A 20,511-nucleotide genomic window follows, 5' to 3' on the forward strand; every position below is an offset into this window, starting at 1 on the left:
TGAGTATATTTCTTCGGATCCTCTCATCTATTTTGTGGGATTTGTAATGGATCTTTATGGAGTGGTGGTCTTAGTGGTGTTGGTTTAGATTCTATAAATTACCTCTAGTGACGTAATTGGAAACGTAGTAAGTAGTCTCGCATTCGCTTAGTTATGGGTTCGAAGCCTTTGTTCTATTATGCTCTTGGGCTGCAGAGAATCGGAGAATGCAGGATTCGAATCCGTAACTAAACAAGTGCAAATGTAATGATCCCGCAGTACCCATAGAAAAATAATGATAATAGAGCGTGTGTCTTGGGACGCTCTTTTGTAAGATTAAGATAAAGAGGAGAGAGAGGAGTTTAGGGGAGAGAAAATCCTAAAACAAAATAGATAAATAGAATGAAATAAAAAATAATAAAAATAAAGAATAAAAAAGGAGGAAAGCTTAGACAGGGGCGAACATCCCCTAATACACAATTGTAGCCCCGAAAAAAAAAAGACAAACATGTGTCGATAACGCTGTAAATATGGTCCTAGTGAAAATATATTCCATAGTTTTACAAATTACAGGGGTTAGACTGATTGGATGTTAAGGGGAGCCAGACTTGATGTTCATCTTGGAATTGGGATAAGCTTTATTTTCCATCTTGAAGATTGACATACACTGAGCACATTCTTGGGCTGTAGTACTGTTTCTGATGAAGGAGAAAGCTGGTTGGGAACCTTCGAATTCAGTCTCATTCAGTTTCAATTCAATTTTATTCGACAAAATATTACACATTACATTTGCATGTTGAAGATGCACATATATACATACATATAAACATTAATCTGTTGAAAAGGAGAGAGCGGAAGCAATAGCTTATAAAATGCTCTCCCTCAATAGTTTACATATAAGGATTTAAGTATTTACAATATTTTTTTTCGCAGAAAAGTACATTTTATCACAAAGATAGTAATAGTAATTGTATATACAGATTTGTTGTATCCAGTAGGAGCAACCAATATTTACAATTTATATAGATATAAGGTGTAGATATACAATTTGAGTAAAGTGTTCACAAGAAGCTACAGACGTATAAAGAGATACATATACACACTGATGTACACACCCACACACATGACGCATGATTCCACGTCAAATGCTCACATAAATGTAGCAACAAATTAATTAACATTCCCTGGTGGTATCCACGCAATTTATACGTAAATTAAGTTCCCCAAATATAACGCCCACCAAAGCTTGCCACATCTACATCATATTATTCCTGTCCCCTTTCTCAATGTTTACTTCAGTATGACGAAAAATCATGTAAAATAAAAGTGATATACCTTGGTATGCAGCATAAGGTGTAAAACACATACCAAAGCAACTTATGACACGTAGATAACAAATATTTGTGAGCATTTGTTGCCCTTGAGTGAGCAACTGTCGCGGCACGTCTGTATTTGGTTAGTTAGGTCGGTCGTTGAGTTGGTTCAAGTGAGGTCATCAGAAGTGTGCTGTGCAGGGTAGGACGGTGTAGGTTCATGTGAGGTCACCAGGGGGGTGCTGTGCAGGGTAGGACGATGTCTTGTTGGGCATGTTCAGAATCCACATCTTAAGAACATAACATAATTTCAACAAAAACCCACTGTGTTGGATAAGAAGAAATGAAATAAATAGATTCCATATATTTCGATCACGGACTGTGATCCTCTTCAGTGGAATACTTTGTATTCGATCGAAATATATGGAATCTATTTATTTCATTTCTTCTTATCCAACACTGTGGTTTTTTGTTGAAATTTACTAATGTGTTACGACATTACTTTGTAGTTAACATAACATAAGAATAAAGGAGACTGCAAGAGACCATAAGGCCTACACTAGGCTTTATATTCTTATTTCTTACACGGCACATGCACCTGGAACGAAACGAAAGGAAACAGCAGCAGCAAGAGAAACACATAGCAATTTGCCATACACATAATACACATTAGTAATGAAGTTGAAAGGAAAATCTAGGACTTCAAAATAGGTAGAAATCGGTCAGAATTTATCAAAATCTGAAATTTATGCACCATAACAAAGTTGAAAGATAATACGAGATTCATTAACACCTGAAAACAAGTATGATTTTATTTACTCTCTGCGCCAAGAAATACTTTATTTCAGTTGTGTATAATAGCTTTTTTAATTATTGCAGCAATACTTGGTTTTTGGGTCTGTTTAATTAATATTAGTATGATTTTGCAAATGAATTTTTGAAACGGAATTTGAAATTTGATCGATTTTTTGTTTTGTTTAATTCTTTATCAAGTTTGTTCCATGTGTTAACGCCTATGATTGATAGACACTGTCCTAAAATGAGGTTTAAAAAAGTTATTTGTGTGCCTGGACGCATAGCTGGTATTAAGAGTAATGTAGAATGTCATTATATTTGGATCCATTTGCTTATTCTTTGATCAGGCGAGGGAGGATAGTACTTTGGTATCATCACCGATTCAGTCCTAGACGAACTACAGTCCGCCATTGATTCCAGTTTCGTATCATGAAAGCAATTAGAAAAAATCAGATGTTGTCTTCCTCGGTATATTCGTCCATTTGATCTTTTCCCAAATAAAATCAGGTCTGCAAGTTTTTCTTTTCAATTCCTGGCAATGTGGCCGAGAATTTGTAATTGCCTTTGATCGTTGGTAAAATATTTGCCCATTCGCGTAAGGACTTCTTCATTTGTCACAAGTCTCACATCAATAATAGCTTTGACCATTCAAAAGATCTGAGTAAACTAATGTTAAGTCACCTAAGTTAGTAAGTATGTGACAAGTAAGACAAGTGAGAATAATAATAATTACTTTATGTCGTTGAAGATTTGTGTAATCTTGTTTTTTGTTATGTTCTGCGACAAGATTCTTTTTTCATCTTGCGTCTGAAGGTAATTAAAATATTTGACTTGTTCTATTATGTGTCCTTGTTTCATTTGGAATTCTGGGAATGCATCTAATATTTAAACAACCAGGCATTTCGCCTTACTGCTAACAATGAGACTGTAGTATTCACTAATGAAAACAGTGGTGTAGAAGAGCTTTTAAAACTTTATCGTTGAAGTCGTGATAATAATTGTATCATCCGCATAGTTATCTTATCATTGTTAATCTTCACACCCTTGACAACAAATTCTTCGACTGTGTGTGACTGTAGACCATGTTAACCTCTTTCAAATGAATACGGTAAGCAAATACTAATGGCAAAAATTACGAAAAAATAGAGTATTAATTTTTCATTCGAAAAAATATTCCAATTGACCGCAATATTTGCAAAGATGCAATATTTTGAATAATTTGGACAATTTTTGTAGTTGTTCCTTATAAAAATACTTGTGTACAAGTTTTATCGTTTTCTTTCATGAGAACTGAACCCATTTTCTTTTACTTATAGCATCAGACGCGAAAAAGGATAACAATATGGCGGTGGGTGGGTGTTGTTTTTATTCAAGAAGGTAACCAATAACTGTAATGTAATCATACTATAGTTTGGTTTACTGTGTACGTGAATGTAGCATATGTGTAGAAAATTAATAAGCTGTGAATATAGTAAATCAAGTCGAGCTATCCCGAAAGAAAATGGTGTGGTGTATGGGTACCATCGGGGTACAATGCGAATCAAAAGGGTAGGCCTAAATAACGTTCTTTTCAAAATCAAAGTGTTGTTATTTAAGAAGTAAATGGTGTAATGAAGATGCACTTATTACTTAGTATGGTTTCGGTGGAAGGCATATCCTTCAGAGGATACTAAAAGCAAAGGTGGTAACTTTTGTTTAAAGGGGTATTGTATTGGTTGCACTCCAGTTTGAAAACCGTGAGTTTCTCGTTTGGTATTGCAAATGTTGACAACAGTGAAGCTAGTGTTGTTTGCATCGTGTTATTCTACACAACAGGAAGGTAATGTAAATATCTTTAACATGATAAGCAGCTGCAATATTTAATCATATTGAAGCCAAATTTTGTATTACGGCAGAGTGCAATGTTTTGTAAGGAATATGGAAATACGTATGAAATAAACAGTGAATTCAACTGAGCACACTATTAAAAGACTCGTTAATTATATGAAATTATACACTCAGTAGTTCATGTCATATTGAAATTTAAAAGTAGGGATTTCGTGAATAACATTGCAATGATTTTGAAATTATAATTTACAGTAAATTCATAATTTCTGTGTTGACTGTTGTTTCAATGGAGTGAGACTTGGCATAGGTAAGATTAATCTGAGTAGCAATTACATATTACATAATTGGTAATTTAAATTTCACTGGAATTCAGGTGATATTGTGGAATGAAATTGAACAAGTTTATATGTATATATATTTTTTTGTTAATGAATGGAAAGTTGAAAAATTTTGCATGTTTGAATTTTCCATTGGACCCCATAATAAACATGAGTACGAGACTGGTTAGAAAAGGTGCTTTAATCAATTTTCACTTAATTGGAAACAAATATGTCCAAGTCAGTGAACCAATTATACTAGAAATATAATATTTTAAATTTTCCATTCCCGTATGCAAAAATTCACTTTACTTTTATGCACCTAAAGAAATCTAATTCATTAAATGAAATCCCTTTAAATAGGAAATTGCTGCAAACAAGTATTATTAGTCCAAGTGTGTATGGTGAAATTCAAAATGTTTGAAAATGAAAGAGTGAATAGAACCACCTAAAGTGTACTGGAATTTAGGGCAGTAGCACGCAAGTCAAAACATCAGAAGAAATTTGAGGGTATAAAGTGACCTATATTTATATTTACTCTATATAACACTTAGAGACATGATTAAACTGGAACTTTTCCTCCCTAGTGCTTGCCTATGTAGTAATTGCAGTGGATGCATGTTTCACGTGTGTGAAAATAAAAGTTTGCTGATGCTATGAATAATGCTTTGCCAATTAAATGAAACAAATTTGTATATCTTCCATCATACTCCCAAGACAAAAAAGTGGCATTGGTATGTTCATAGGAAGTTACTGTTTTCACCATATGGTAACTGTAGCATGACATGCTATTTTTTTTATTCATACTTTTTTTTTTCTTTATTTCTTTCTTTTTCATAGAAAAAAAGGACAGCCAGTATTGATTGTTAGCTTAGCTAAGGTTAGGTTAGATTAGATTCTGTAATATATATATATATTGAATTGTTATAGGGAAGGTTAGTATAGGTACTACCGAATGTTGGTTGGGTTTTCAAGAGTTTTTGTTGCATAGTTCTTGATGAATTTATTGACCATGGGTCTGATACTATTTCAAATTATTGAAATCTAAAGTTTTAACTAAGATACCATTCAAACCTTGATAACCTGCCAAACAATTCACACCAAAAAGAAACTTGTTGTATTACAACTAGGAGATGACAATACCCCATAGTCACTGGCAACAGTCCTTGTTTCCTACTATAGATTTTACTGGCAACAGTCCTTGTTTCCTACTATAGATTTTTTTAGGAAAAAACTATTTGCCAGAGAGTGGAATGTTTATGGTGGAGTGGCTGGTCAGATTGTTCAGTGTGTCTTATAGGGAATAGAAAGAAGGGCAGTGTGTGTAAGAATATGATCTTTGTGGGAAAGATAGTTGTGTGAAAAGTATATGGTGAAAGGAAAAGATTTTTGAGCTTACATTGACTAAGGCATGATAGGGTCAGTAGAGAATATGTTCTATATATCTGGAATAGTTTAATCTAGTAAATGTAGTGAGGAATTTTTACATTAGTAGTACGGCATGTGTGAGAGTTGGGGCTTCATATAAATGGCTGTGAGAGTGCACATAATTGATTATCTGGCTTGATAATGTATCCAGAAGCGACATAAATATCCAGAAACAGACTGGTTTTACCATAAATTTAGCTGGATTTTCTTCATTTTGATATGAGCTAAAGATGCAAAAACATTGGTTAATGTGAAGAACAAACCATCAAAATTTGTCCTGTTTAGAGTGTTATCAATTTACTGATATAATTGAACTAATAACCAAGTACTTGAAGTCAGAAAGCACCGTACAGCATATATTTGATATGTGGTAAAATTCAGAACCATTGCTTTCATCAAATCATCTGTTGATGGGGAATATAACCAAAGGCATGAATTGTGAGCTTAATCAATCTTCCTATGTGTTTGAGTTCAAGTTCGAGTTTACTTGGGACCTTCACACCAGCTTCAACTGGAAATGTGGATAATCTATGATAAAAATATATATATATTATAAAAAGATTATGTGAATAGATTCTTATAAAAAAAAAAAACAGTACTGTAGTTCAATCTGCTTTGTCGAGTTTAAGTTCAAGTTCAGCAAAAACCAGTGTTCCACAATTTTGAATTTGAGTTTTAGTACACCTGTGGCTACAATTGGTGCCTCACCAGCCACTCCATGGGCCTTGTTAAATATAATTTATTTTTATATATTTTGTATTTGTTTATCTTTTATATATAATAACATTAGGCTATTTTATAATCAGTAATAACTGAATTGTATCAATTCTAACCTGCAAAAACATATAAAATCTTTTGAGCTATTTGTCACTGATGTCTCTAGTTTCCTGTATCATTTAAACTCATAATATGGGCAGATTTTGTTGGCAAAACAAAAGTCTGGCCAGATTTGAAAATGTGATTTCACTGTAAGTGTGTGATTCATCTTGGTCTTGGATCACATAACCTGTGATCAACAGCCTCTGGTAGAGCTCATAGCTCATTTGTGGCTCAACCTATGGATACTTCTTTGACTTTACATGCACACACACACGTGCACACTGGGCTCCTTGCCCACCAGAGTTGGAGTGCAGGCTTGCAGTGCAGGAATGGTGATACTTTTTCAGCCCTGGGCGAGACTCAAACTCAGAATGATAAATTACTAGTTGAAAACAGTACTACTGGACCATGGAGTCGGTGTGTGTGTGCACCCATTTTCAAAACCCATCAACCTCTTCACCTCCATCGGGAGATGCAACCCTGAGGGACTGGCATTTGGTCTTTTGACTTGGCTCAAGATCTCTCTTTGTCAACTTCAGCTGTATCTCTAACACTTTTTCACACATGGAGAGCTGACAACCAGCAACTGCACACCTCTCCCTACCACTTTGATCTGGTAACATAGAAACAGTCCTATATTGACAACAACACAGACAACTGTCCAATGTTTCTGCCAAGATATATCTGCATGAGGTTCTGAGGACCATTGCCATCCACTATGGAGCTGTGGATTTTCCACCTAGGAAAACTCAAGGCAACAATTGATTTTTGATTGTTTGTATATGAAGTAGGTATATTTGATAGAACTTGTTTAGTCATGGATTGATATTTGCTTTCAGGCAGATGAGCTGAATTTGGCTATGACTGTATTATAGAAAACCAGGAAAGATGTCGCATCAGGGGAGAGGTAAGTTGTAAAATTTCTATTAATGTGTAGTTTACTAATCACAAGTTTATAATATTGTATATAATGATGCCAAACTGAGAGCCTTTATTGTAGGAAGTTAGTTTTTCATAGTTGGAAGTACTCGTAATAAAAATAAATACTGTAGGAGTTGTTGAGCATAGTTGTATGTTCATGTAGGTAAAGTTCATTCATTCAAAGGTCAACACATGTTGCATGGTTGAATTCACAGTTTTAGTAATATTTAGTACTCGTAATAAAAATAAATACCATAGGAGTTGTTAAGCATAGTTGTATGTTCAAGTAGGTAAAGTTCATTCATTCAAAGGTCAACACATGTTGCATGGTTGAATTCACAGTTTTAGTAATATTTTACATATATACTTGTAGTCTCATATAAACATTAGTGTGGTAATTAGTTTTGTGATGCAGCATTCACATGGTCAATTTAATAGGTATCAATAACCTTTTGTAGTTTTCTGGCCATATTTGGCTTCTGGAATGTCTTTTCTAGATATTCAACAGTAATCAGCTAGTAAAGAAGGGCTCCACTTTCCATAGTACAGAGTTTCCATATTCAAAATGTCCTGGTGAAACCTCTCCATGCTCGTCAATTGACTGCGTCAAGCGAAAGTTCAAGAAGTGGATTTATAGGCTCGTGTTGTATCCCAGGTTTTTGTATGAAGTAGAAATGCAAACTTTCTTGAATGAATGATAGCTATGCAGCTTTTTCAACATCAGTAAACACTTCATTGAACTTTTGGTCTTATATCAGTTCCCTAATCTTTAGTCCTACAAAAGTACCTTCTTTGATTTTGGTGGCACTTATTGTGAGAAATATATTTTTCAAATATTTGAATCCTTCACCAGTTTTATCCATACCTTTGACAAACTTCTTCATTAAACTTAGCTTAATGTACAAACGCAGATCTGCCTTATCAAATCTGTATTCACAAAAGAAAACATACACAAATGGGATGAAGGAAGGGGAGAAAGCTCCCCCAATGAGAGAAATAATTGTGACACAGAAAAAACTAAGGGACCAAATAATGAACCTTGATGAAATCACATGGCCTGGATGGAATTGCAAACTGGATACTAAACAAATGTATAGGTGAACTAACAGACAAAATATTTAAGATAATAGATTGCACACTCAAAGAAGGAAAGGTACCGCAAGACTGAAACAATGCTAATATCATGCCAATATATAAAGGGGAAGACAAGGAAGACCCAGCAAACTATAGACTGGTAACCCATATGAGTACAATAGCTAAAATTTGTGAAAAAGTCATCAAAAATAGATGGACCATCTGGAAGAGAACAATATACTAAATCTGAAACAATTGAGATTTAGACTGGGAAGATCATGTGCCACAAATTTGATCTTTTTCTATTCAAGGTTAATAGACATAATACAAGAAAAAGATGGATGGGCAGACTGTGCTTTCCTGGGCTTACAAAAGGTGTTTGATAAAGTACCACGCAAAATACTATTAAGAAAACTCAAAACCAACAGGAGGTATACACGGAAAATTATTTAAATGAAAGATTTCTTGCATGGGAGAAAAATGAGAGTGGTGCTCAGAGATAAAAACAACTTGGAAGAAATGATAAGTGGAGTCCCACAGGGTTCAGTACTGACCCCAATAATGTTTACTATATATGTAAATGACATGGATGAAGGTGTAGAATGTTACATGAACTTCTTTGCAGATGCAAAACTACTAAAGAAAGTAAGTACGGAGAAATATTGTGAATTGCTACAGAGAGACCTGGACAAGGTCTGGGAATGGAGTAAAAAATGGGAAGTGAACTTCAATATTAAGAAATGTAGTATAATGGAATTTGAAAAAGTAAAAAAAAAAAAATTCAGGACAATGTAAAATTTGTGCAAAGAAAGTAAAGAGAGTTGGTCTTGAAAAGGACATAGGAAAAGTTATTACCAAAGATATGTCCCCAGACAGGCAGATAAACAAAATAGCCAGAGAAACCTACAATTTACTAAGATCAACAATGGTGGCTTTTAATTATTTGGATGAAGTAATGGTAAAAAAAAAAATACTAGTTACACTGATGAGAGTACACTACAACACTATGGATACGCAGTACAAAAAAAAATACAAGGAAAATGGAAAGAATCCAAAGAGCAACGTCAGAGAGGGCCCCAACACTTTCAAAATTGACATGCAAGCAAAGATTGTCTAAACTGGAACTACCAGCCATGGAACAAAGAAGAGAAAGAGGTGATCTGTTGGTCATTTACAGAATCATGAAAGGCATGAAGTCCTTGACAGAGAAGACTTGTTAAAGTAGGATAGAAGAAAAGCAAGGGGACATAAAGAAAAAAGAAAAAACTCAAAAAGGATAGTTATCAAAAAGATAAAAAAAAAAGTTTTTCACACAGGGTGGTGGATGTCTGGAACAAATTTGAAAAAACAATAGTGTGTTGATACAAGAATTTAAGAACAAACTAGATGTTGCAAAATACAAAGACAGGTCACTATGAGCATAGTTCCCATTCCCATATAATACAACTAGGTAAATATACCAAGGGCTTTTTCCCCCCCTTACAAGGGCAGTAATCAAAGTCAAAGGCATGAATCTTCTCCCACCCATGTCATCCCCACATACTCCATTCCCATTCATCACCCCTTGCTCCCTCTTCTTGGCTCCTGTATCATCCCTGCATCTCACCCACTGCCTTGGGTCAGAAGCAATGCAGCAAGACACAGCACATCCACAGCAAGGCTGCTTCCTTTACTCGGCGAACCCCCCCCTCTCCGTCCCCTCGTGCAGAAAAAGAGAAGATTGGGAGAAATCCCTTCGGGCTGCATTCACACTTACTCCCTCACACCTTAATATAGCAATAAATCCTTATGCCCTGTTAGCCCTATTCTTGGTACTGATGTGTTATTTCCTGGATTTAAGGTTGAGACTCGCTAACACTACTAAGTCCATTTCACATTTTACTTTCTCTTAATATGGCATTATCTAATCTATACGTGTTAGCTGGCTTGTGTAATCCTAAATTTAACACACTGTACTTTGAGATATTGAAATCTATTTCCCATTTCTCTGACCATGCAAATGTTAATTAAGATCCTGCTGCAGTATCCTACAGTATATATGTATGTGTATATATCTACAAATAACAAGATATTCCAAAAGATCAAGATTACCTACCTTAAAGTCAAAGCAGCCAGCGCAGTTGATTTCAATCAGTTTTGATTGAGAGAAAACCTATGTCCCTGAAATATATATATATTTTAAACTACCACAATGCACTTTAATTCTAAGCCATCAAGGCTGACTTGCAGAAATTGAAATGTGGTACTGCCAAGGACTCGAACCCCAGCATCCTCATTACAAGTGCGGCAATGACTTACCAACTGGGCTATCAAGAGAGATATAAATTGAGCGCAATTTTTCTTTATACATTTGTATGCTCGAGTTACATACACATACATGAAATTTTAGCGTTCAACTCATCTCCACTATGATAGTACAGGTTGACATTCAAAAATCCGACAACCATAAATCCGGAACCTTCAGAAATCCGGGACAGATTTTATGGAGCGCATTTTCATATTTCCTGCGTTGGTGCGCCACTGTTTTCTGGAGCTGCCGCTTATGCCAGTATCAGCTGTTGGTTCATGCTTCCACCTGCTAACAAGTAATCCTGCTCATTTTTCTCATTATTCTCCTCATTATAGCATTTATTTGTTGTATAGCCCCAATATGGAATCAACAAAGAAGAAAGGTGGCATAAAACGCAAACATCATGCGTTATCGATCGCAGAGAAAATGAAAATATTAAAAAAAAACTTAGTAACAATGTGTCTGTGCGAACAATTTGTGAAACTTACGACATTGTGTAAAAAGCCCATCTGCTTCTTTCCTAAGAAGTATAGTACAGAGTATTTTATTTATTTTAATTAATATTCTTCGGAGGATCGGTTTTATATGTTTTATTAAAATTGAATTAAAATTCTGTATAACTATCTTTACTGTATTTTATTTAGTTCGTGAATAATAAAATTTCATTTGCTTTTCACTTAGTGTTTATTTTTTCCATTAAAGGACTGTACAGGTGATAATTTTCTTTAGATAAATATGGGGTACACCATACAAAATTATTAACTTCAAAAATCCGGCAGTCCTCAGGTCCCGAGGTTGCCGGATATTTGAATGTCAACCTGCACAATTGGAAGTACACAAATGTGGGAAAGTACACACACACACATATATATATATATATATATATATATATATATATATATATGACGTAAACGGAATAGGAAACACAGGAGTCTTAGTCTTGAGTTTATTCCTGACTAGTTTCGCAGGTATGCCTGAAACCTGCGAAACTAGTCAGGAATAAACTCAAGACTAAGACTCCTGTGTTTCCTATTCCGCTTACGTCAACCTGTCAGAATGTCTCAACATATATATATATATATATATCTAGGTCTCTTAATCCAGCACTTGCCAACCACCACTTCTGCACATGTTTGGGTCCAGGACATGAACCCACTTTGAGAATTGGTGCTGTTTTGTGATCAGGGTCAATTCCTGAAGTATGTTTTATGTCCTGAGCCACTTGGCAAGTGTTGTATTAAGAGACCTAGGTGTATAGCGAGTTGAACATAACTGTATGAAAGAGAATCGGTGCTTAACCCCTACAGCGTCAGCGGCATACATTGTATGCCGCAAATTAAAAAATTCACCAAAAAATAGGCATTATGTCAAGAGTCAAATCTGTGGTAATGACCAAGTAGCCCTATCCATTGACTATAAAAAAAAACACCCAAAATTTTTTATTGGAAAAACTGGCAGCAATTTTTCGGGGGTAACTTGGGGTATAAAAATCGCCCTTTAGGACGTGATTTAAGCGACTTTGGTGTACGAAATGAAGTATGAGGAGGTTAAGTTGTACTTCAACAGTTAGGTAGGTGCCATTTGGTATGTATTCAGACATATATAACTGCCAATTTTCGTAATAAATGCGTAATACAAAATGTGGCCGGACAATAATGGTGTGATGGATACTTACTAGAACATTTACCAAAACAATAAGAAACACCACAATCACCCATCCTCCATGAAATTATAAAAAAAAAAAAAATCAATTTACCACTTAACAAAGTTATAAATATTTGCCAAAAAATCCACAAAAACTATTTATAAACACGTTTCCATAAGTGTCAGACTATTATGGGTGACTGCACATTGATTTGAAACATCATAAATGTAAAATTCCTCCACTCTCTGAAATTATAATGAAGCTTCCCCAAAAAACATGACCTCGTTCAACCTGCGTGAGAAGCAAAAGAAACTCTACAGATGTTCTATCAAACTTTCGCATGCATATCTCGAAAAAAACGACCCAGTTTCTCCACTTCTAGGCTAAGGTGAATCAAAGTAAGCAAGATTTATTGGTTTTACATCATTTTGAGTTGCTTCAAGCAATAAAAAATTTTTTTTGGCTCCGACGCTGTACAAGATAAAATATAGAAATACCAATACACAGAATTGGAGCTCTGTCATACAACTGGTGCATCCAAGAACACACCAACACAATAACATACCCCAAACATGCTACTGATACACATAAAATGTACCATAAATTCACAGTGTTGTTTGAGCCTGTACATAAGTACAGTACAACATACACATAGCTTTAATCCAAAAAAATAAACTGAAACCACAGTCTACATAACCCATAATCACTGATTACACAACACAAAGATGAACTCATGACATAAATATAGTAGAGGCCCAGTTTACTGAACCCTTAAGTAGCAGAAACCTAATCAGAAATTAAAGTCAATAACAGAAAGCTCGAATTAGCGAACATAATTCCTTTAAACCCAGCATGTTCTGTTATTCAGTGTAAAACCAATAATGGAATAGCCCAGTTTAGTAGAAACATGGTCACCAGACTACACCATATCTATTATCTTATGCTAATGCCCACTGGTATTTAGCAGAAAGACTCAATATAGTGGAAAATTCCATTAAATAGGGTGTCAATAATGAACACTCAATTGAACTAAAATTATTTAGCAAACCCTCCCTTGGCTAAATTAGTTAAATAAATTGAATTTCTACTGTACAGGGGGCCCTCGAATTATGACAAAGTTCTGTTCCTACACACCATAAATTCATATTTGGCGTAGATTAAATCAAAGTACCCACCCACATCAGGAACAAATGATAACCCATTCAGTCACCCCCTCTCAAATCTGCGCCACAATGATAATGGATCACCATGGTGTGTGTCAATGCTTTGGTCAAAAACGGTACAGCAGGGCTGAGTTCTTCCACAGTAGAACCCAATAGCCAAAGTTGGTTTTAACCCCACTTATTTACCATGCAATGACACCCCCTCCCCTTCCTTCCATTCATGTATGAAGCAGATATGAACATTCTTTTAAACAGTATCATCCATTGTCCTCAAAGGATTACTGTAATTTTAAAATGTTAAAAAACTGCTAAGGTATGGAAATCCATGTACTTTTCATTTTATCTTTTCACCTTTTATGTAGGCCCTGGACGTCCTCCAAAGAATCCTCGAACTTGTACCTGGTGTTCCGAGGTTAAGTCTCAGCTGAAATATGTGTTTCCTACAAGCTCAGGCAAAAGAGAATTTTGCTCAGAAACATGTCTCTCAGAATATAGAAAAGCTCTCATGAAGGTGTGTATTTGCTCGTTGTAATTGTCCAATTGTGATATGCAGGGAAAGAGCTACTCATGTGAGGTCCAACTGTCATATTTAGTTTTGGATTTGTATATAGTTTTAGCATGTGTCCTTGAAAATATGTCTTGTGTAACCATATATTAGATTATGAATAATTTGTAATTGGCTATCTAAATTGTAAATAATTTTTTGTATTTCATAACAAAGGGCACATGTGCCAATTGTGAGAATGTGATTCGATCAACTCCTGTGAAGTATGAGAATGGCCCAGGCAAGAGGAAAGAAGTTTGCAGTAGTGCTTGTCTCAAAGCTTGGGTGGAAAAGGAAAAGGAAAGGGAAGCATCGGAACTTGCATCTCCTTCGGTAACGAACCATTCCCCTTCAGCTGTTGGGGCCAATGGAGCTTCACCTGGTGATAGCACAAAGGGTCTCGCTGAACTTACTGTCAAGAAAGGTAAGTGATCATAGTTTGAGTTATTGATCAATCAAACTATTGCTCCTGTTCTCATCTGTAGAAGACCCGTGGCCTTGAAGTAACCAACAGTGACCTACAGACAGGTCCACAAGTCACCCAGAAAAGATATTGTGTTGTTGTTTAGGGATTGTTAGTGTGGAGCATTATAGGACAAGGAGTTCTGTGTCCTATGTATTGGGGGATCATGAAAAAGTCTCAAGAACAACTTCTATGAATTATTTTTGCTTACACCATAATCCCTATCTATAACTAAGGGCTTTTTCCTCCATACAAGGGAGGTAGCCAAGTCAGTTACATATGATGTTCATATAATTTATGTTTCTTCATAGGCCGTGGGCTTAGTGCAGCAGTATTGGCACAAATAGAGGCAGCTGCAGAATTCAATTGGGAAGATTATTTAGAAGAAAGTGGTGCCACCCCTGCACCTGCAAAGTGCTTCAAGCAGGTATGTTAGCATTAAGGACTTGAATCAATTTGATTGTTAAATTCTTCATATCTAGGTACAAGAATTTCTTGAATTCTTTTATTAAGGTTGGTAGAAAAGACCAAGTTTATTCTTGAACAGAACATATCTACATACATATACCAAAGGCTCTTTCCCCCTTACAAGGGAGGTAGCCAAAAAACAAAGTCATAAAATCCACTCCCACCTAGTTTATCCCCACATACTCCACTCCCATTCATCCCACTCTCTCCCTTTTATCTTGGCTCCTCCTGGATGACAGGTCATCCCTACATCTTGCCTACTGCCCTGGGTCAGAAACGTGTCGCAAGACACAGCACATCCACAGCAAGGTCACCTCATGCAGAAAAAGAGATGGGGGGAAATCCCTTCGGGCTGCATCAAATTATTTTTTCACACCTTCACTCCCCATCCCCCACCCACTCCCTTTCATGCATCACAGCATTACCCATACATAACCATTCTCCATTCACCCCCATCTTCAGTCTTCTCCCATCCTTCCTCAACAGAGATGCCCCTCTTTCCCATTACCCCTTTTACCCCATTTATCCATCTCATCTGTGGTTGCCCCTTCATGTTCACTCCTTCTGCCTCTGCCTTCCACACATCTTACTAATCTTTCTTCACTCATTCTTTCCATGTGTCCAAACCGTCCCAATACTTTCATCAAACCTATCTCCCAACTCCCTTTCCACCCCTGTTCTCCTCACTCCTCATTTCTCACTCTATCCAGCCTAGTAACCCCTATCATACTTCTCAGGCAGGCACCTCATCTCAAACACATTCAAATTTCTCTCTTCCTCTCATATGTTCCATGTTTCTGTCCCATACAGTGCTTTTGGCTCAATCACTCCTCCATATAATCTCCTCTTAGCATCTATCTCCAAATGTTTATTTCTCATTACACATTTTAATCCCCCAAGGCATTTACAAAGGATTACAAAGGCGGAGCATGCCGACAGGAGACCTTTTGATCCATATCTAGGTCGGATGCAAAAAAAAAAAAAAAAAAAAAATCATATTAGTAATAAAATAATAAATAAAAACTATAATAATGTAAATAACAAATAAAATACATAAATAAATGCATAGGTATAGTTAAAATGATAAACAAACAGGTAAATAGTAAATAATAAATTAACATATAACTAATAATAAATTAAAATCAGACAGACAAATGATAACAAAACAAAAACAAATAATATAAGATAAATTATAATCATTACAGCATCTTACTTAAGTATTTATCTAAATGATTCTTAAAGCTTTGAACTGAACTACATTGCACTACCTGTGCAGGAAGTTTTATTCCATTCATTAACTACACGGTTGGCAAAGTTGTTTCTACCTACTTCCAAATTGAATCTATTTCCGGACAGTTTGAGACCATTGTTTCTTGTCTGATTCTCATTCAATGTGAAAATTTTGTCACTTTTGATGTTGTCAATTCCCTTTAAAAAATTTTAGACCTGTATCAAGTCACCTCTGAGTCTACGCTTTTTTAGGGAAAACAGATTCATGTGCTTTAGTCGATTTTCGTATGATTTATTTTTGATATTTGGAATCAGTTTTGTGGCTCGCCGTTGTACTTTTTCCAGTCTGTCAATGTCTTTTAATGAGATTCGGTGACCATACGGAAACAGCATATTCCAAATGTGGACGAACTAACGATTTATATAGCTTGTTAATGAGTGATGGACTTTTGAAATCAAAAGATCGCGCAATCAGTCCCAGAATCTTATTTGCTTTCTCAGAGGCTGAAATACACTGCTTGGATGATTTGAGGTCGTTACTGATAATCGCCGAGATCTTTTTCACTATCCACTTTTGTTAACGAATTTCCAAATAACTTGTAATCGTACTTACTGTTATTTTTACCTATGTGCATTACCTTGCATTTACTTGTGTTATATTTCATTAGCCACTTTTCAGACCATTGCTGTAATTGATCTAAATCTTCTTGAATATCTAATTGGTTTGAGTGATCATTTGCCACTCCGCACAGTTTTGTATCATCAGCAAATTTGGAAATAGTAGATTTTAGTCCATGGTCTATATCATTTATATATACTATGAATAGAAGTGGCCCAAGAACGGAACCCTGAGGAACTCCACTTGCAACACTTTTCCATCCAGAAGTTTTTCCATTTAAAACAACTCTCTGTTTTCGACCATTCAACCAATTACTAGTCCAACCTAATAGGCTACCACTTATTCCATGCAAAGCTAGTTTAGTAAGTAGTCTTTCGTGTGGGACGGTATCAAAAGCTTTTGCAAAGTCTAGATATATTAAATCTATATTGTTTCTTTTGTCATAATTCGAGATAACTGTGTTGTAGAATTCGAGTAAGTTAGTCACGCAAGAATGTTTCCGTCTGAAACCATGCTGGCTATCATTTATCAAACGGTTACTTTCTAAATGATGTTCGATAGCATCTCTGATGATACATACATACATATACCAAGGCTTTTTCCCCCTTCCAAGGGAGGTAGCCAAAAAGGGAAAGGCATAAAAACACTCCCACCCATTTCATCCCCAAATACACTCCACACCCCTCCCACCCTTCCTCTCATCTGAGCACCACCAGGATGACGGGTCATCCCAGCACCCCCCCCACCCCCCAGGGTCAGAAGCAGTGTCGCAAGACACAGTACATCCACAGCAAGGCCGCTTCATTTAATCGGCGACCCCCCCTCTCCGTCCCCCTTTGCATATAAGGAGAGGACGGGGAGAAATCCCTTCGGGCTGCGTCAAAATTTACTCACACATACTACGGGGGGGCCCGCCCCCCACCCCCCCCCCGCCCATTCCTCCTGATGCAGTCACAACATCATCCATATACAACCATTCTCCACTCACCTCTGTCTTCCGTCCTCTCCCTTCCTTCCTCAACAGACATTCCCCTCTTCCCCAAAGCCCCCTTCACCCCATCCATCCACCTCATCCTAGGACGTCCCCTCATGTTCACTCCCTCCACATCTGCCTTCCATACCTCTTTTACTAGTCTTTCTTCACTCATTCTTTCCATGTGTCCAAACCATCCTAATATTCTTTCATCAACCCTCTCTCCCAAATCCTTTTTCACCCCTGATGATAGTTTCCATTATTTTTCCTACGATTGAAGTCAAACTTATAGGCCTATAGTTATTTGGTTTCTTTTTGTCTCTCAATCTACATTCTACCTCCACTTCCACTCCTCTGTTTCCTGCCACATTCTCACCCAAGTATCTTAAACCATCCAACCCAGACACTGAAATATAGAGAAAAATAGTCATTATGGGTGACTTTAACGCAAAGGAAATAAATTGGGAAGAATTGACAGTGGGAGATGGAGACGAACTCGGAAATGTCCTACTGGATATGACCATAGATTACACATTGATACAATGGGTTAAAGAAAATACTAGATTTAGACAAAAGGAAGAACCATCAAGACTAGATTTGATATTCACCTCTGAACCAGAAAGAGTGGAAGAAATAAACTATAAAACACCAATTGGAAAGAGTGACCACATACTAATAGAGATCTAATTTAAGGAACAAACTATGGTAAGAAGGAACAAGAAACATAGAGAAGGAAGATTGATGTACAACAAAACTGATTTTGTGATGATGATATGGTTTAACGTCACACACACACCCCTATCGGGAAGCTAGGATGGTGCCCCTCACAGAGGGCTTTGTAAAACTTAGGGGGGAAAAAATCAAAATGCCTGTTGGGAAAAATTTGCAAATGATGAAACCAAGACGGAAGAGAAATGGAAAATTTTCAAAGAAATATATAAAGAGGGAACAGATAAATATGTGCCTGCCTAAGTACATACATACATACATATACCAAGGCTTTTCCCCCTTCCAAGGGAGGTAGCCAAAAAGGGAAAGGCATAAAAACACTCCCACCCATTTCATCCCTAAATACACTCCACACCCCTCCCACCCTTCCTCTCATCTGAGAAACAGAAAAGGGAGTACATAAAGTGCTGGTATAATAAAAAATGTAGCAATGCTAAAGATAGAAGCTTGGAAAAGAGACAAAAAATAGATTAAATGGCAAACATACATTAAACTGAGAAATGAATACAAAGACATACAAAGAGAGGAAAAAAGAAACTATGAAAAAGATATAATAGCAAAATGCAAAGATCAACCAAAACTATTTTACAGATATGTAAATGACAAACTAAAAGACAAACACGAAATAATAAAACTGTGTGAAGGAAATCAAGAATACACCGAAGATGTAGAAATGGCTGAAGTAATGACCAGACACTTTAAGTCTGTTTTTACAATTGAAAGCTCACAATTGTGGGATGATAGTCACCAGGTAGGATCCCCTTTAGATGAAAAAAATATGGTGACACAGAAAGAAATAAGGGACCAAATAAAGAAACATGATGTCAGAAAGTCACATGGGCCAGACAGAATAGCGAACTGGATATTAAAAGAATGCAGAAACTCTCAGACAAAATATACAAGATAATTGACTTCTCACTCAAAGAAGGAAAAGTACCACAAGACTGGAAAAATACTAATGTTATACCAATATATAAGACTCCAATAATGTTTGCTATTTCTATAAACGACATGAATGAAGGAATTAAATGCTATATAAACTTCTTTGCAGATGATGCAAAACTATTGAAGAGAGTGAGTAATGAAGAAGACTGCAAATCTTTTCAGGGAGATTTGGACAAAGTCTGGAATTGGAGTAAAAAGAACAAAGCGAATTTCAACATTAAAAAATGTAGTATAATGTAATTTGGAAAAAGCAAAAATAGGAAATCCGGTTAATACAAAACTGGAACAAAAGAAGTTACATAAGCTAAACCAACTGGATGGGGGGAAAAAGAGAAAAGAAAGAAAGAAGGGAATAAAAGAAAATAAAGAAGGGAAGAAAAGGACAAAAAGAAAAGGGAAGAAAGGAAAAGGAGGGAAGAAAAGGAAAGAAAGAAGAAAAGAAAGAATGGAAGAAAAGGCTCTTAACCTCTTCAGTATGAGTCAAATTCTCGCAGGCAGCTTCAGCTCCATGATGTATAATGATTCAATGATGCACCACAATACTCACATTATAAAAATATAAAGTTATAGCTGTAGTACTCATTCTCTTTCACTCTGGATATTAATAACCACAGAAAATATGATCAAGCCAGTTTACAGAATATGGGGTCACTCGGCTACAACTACAAAATACTGTAATCGAGATGCCAACACCAGCATCCTCATATCAAGGCATAAAAGGGTCTGGGAGAACTCCAGCCAGAATCCTAGTAATTGGGTCATAAAAAGGGTTTAGTTATGGTACAGATGAGAGTAAAAGAAATGTTTGCAGTTTGTGGAAATGATGTATTAGTGTTAAGGGAAGCTTAGGTTGGAGGGGAGGGGCAAGTTTGAGTTAGGGAGGGTGTTAAGAAAGATGAGTGGGTGAGTAGGAAGGGGGTGGCTCTGCTGTTGTTGTTGTTGTTGTCGTTCCCTAGACTGTGTCCGAGC

The 20,511-nt window shown here is 36.2% G+C and overlaps 1 protein-coding gene across 4 annotated transcripts in view; it reads left to right on the forward strand.

The window, feature by feature from the left end:
* The first annotated feature begins 3,405 nt into the window (after positions 1 to 3,405).
* The window catches only part of Scm (Polycomb protein Scm), a 48,909-nt gene continuing 31,803 nt past the window's right edge, over positions 3,406 to 20,511 (forward strand). The window contains exons 1-5 of one of the 4 annotated variants that reach the window (XM_076187934.1): positions 3,406 to 3,435; positions 7,318 to 7,385; positions 13,934 to 14,082; positions 14,293 to 14,539; positions 14,890 to 15,005. In XM_076187934.1, the coding sequence (XP_076044049.1) occupies positions 7,367 to 7,385; positions 13,934 to 14,082; positions 14,293 to 14,539; positions 14,890 to 15,005 (531 nt within the window). In that variant the 5' untranslated portion in view covers positions 3,406 to 3,435; positions 7,318 to 7,366. Of the gene's footprint in view, positions 3,465 to 3,532; positions 3,907 to 7,317; positions 7,386 to 13,933; positions 14,083 to 14,292; positions 14,540 to 14,889; positions 15,006 to 20,511 lie in introns of those variants that run through there. The other 3 variants (XM_076187936.1, XM_076187938.1, XM_076187937.1) reach the window with 3 other exon arrangements.

This window comes from Oratosquilla oratoria, chromosome 7 (genome assembly GCF_046742065.1).
Source record: "Oratosquilla oratoria isolate Oo_2021 chromosome 7, ASM4674206v1, whole genome shotgun sequence".
NCBI lineage: Eukaryota > Metazoa > Arthropoda > Malacostraca > Stomatopoda > Squillidae > Oratosquilla > Oratosquilla oratoria.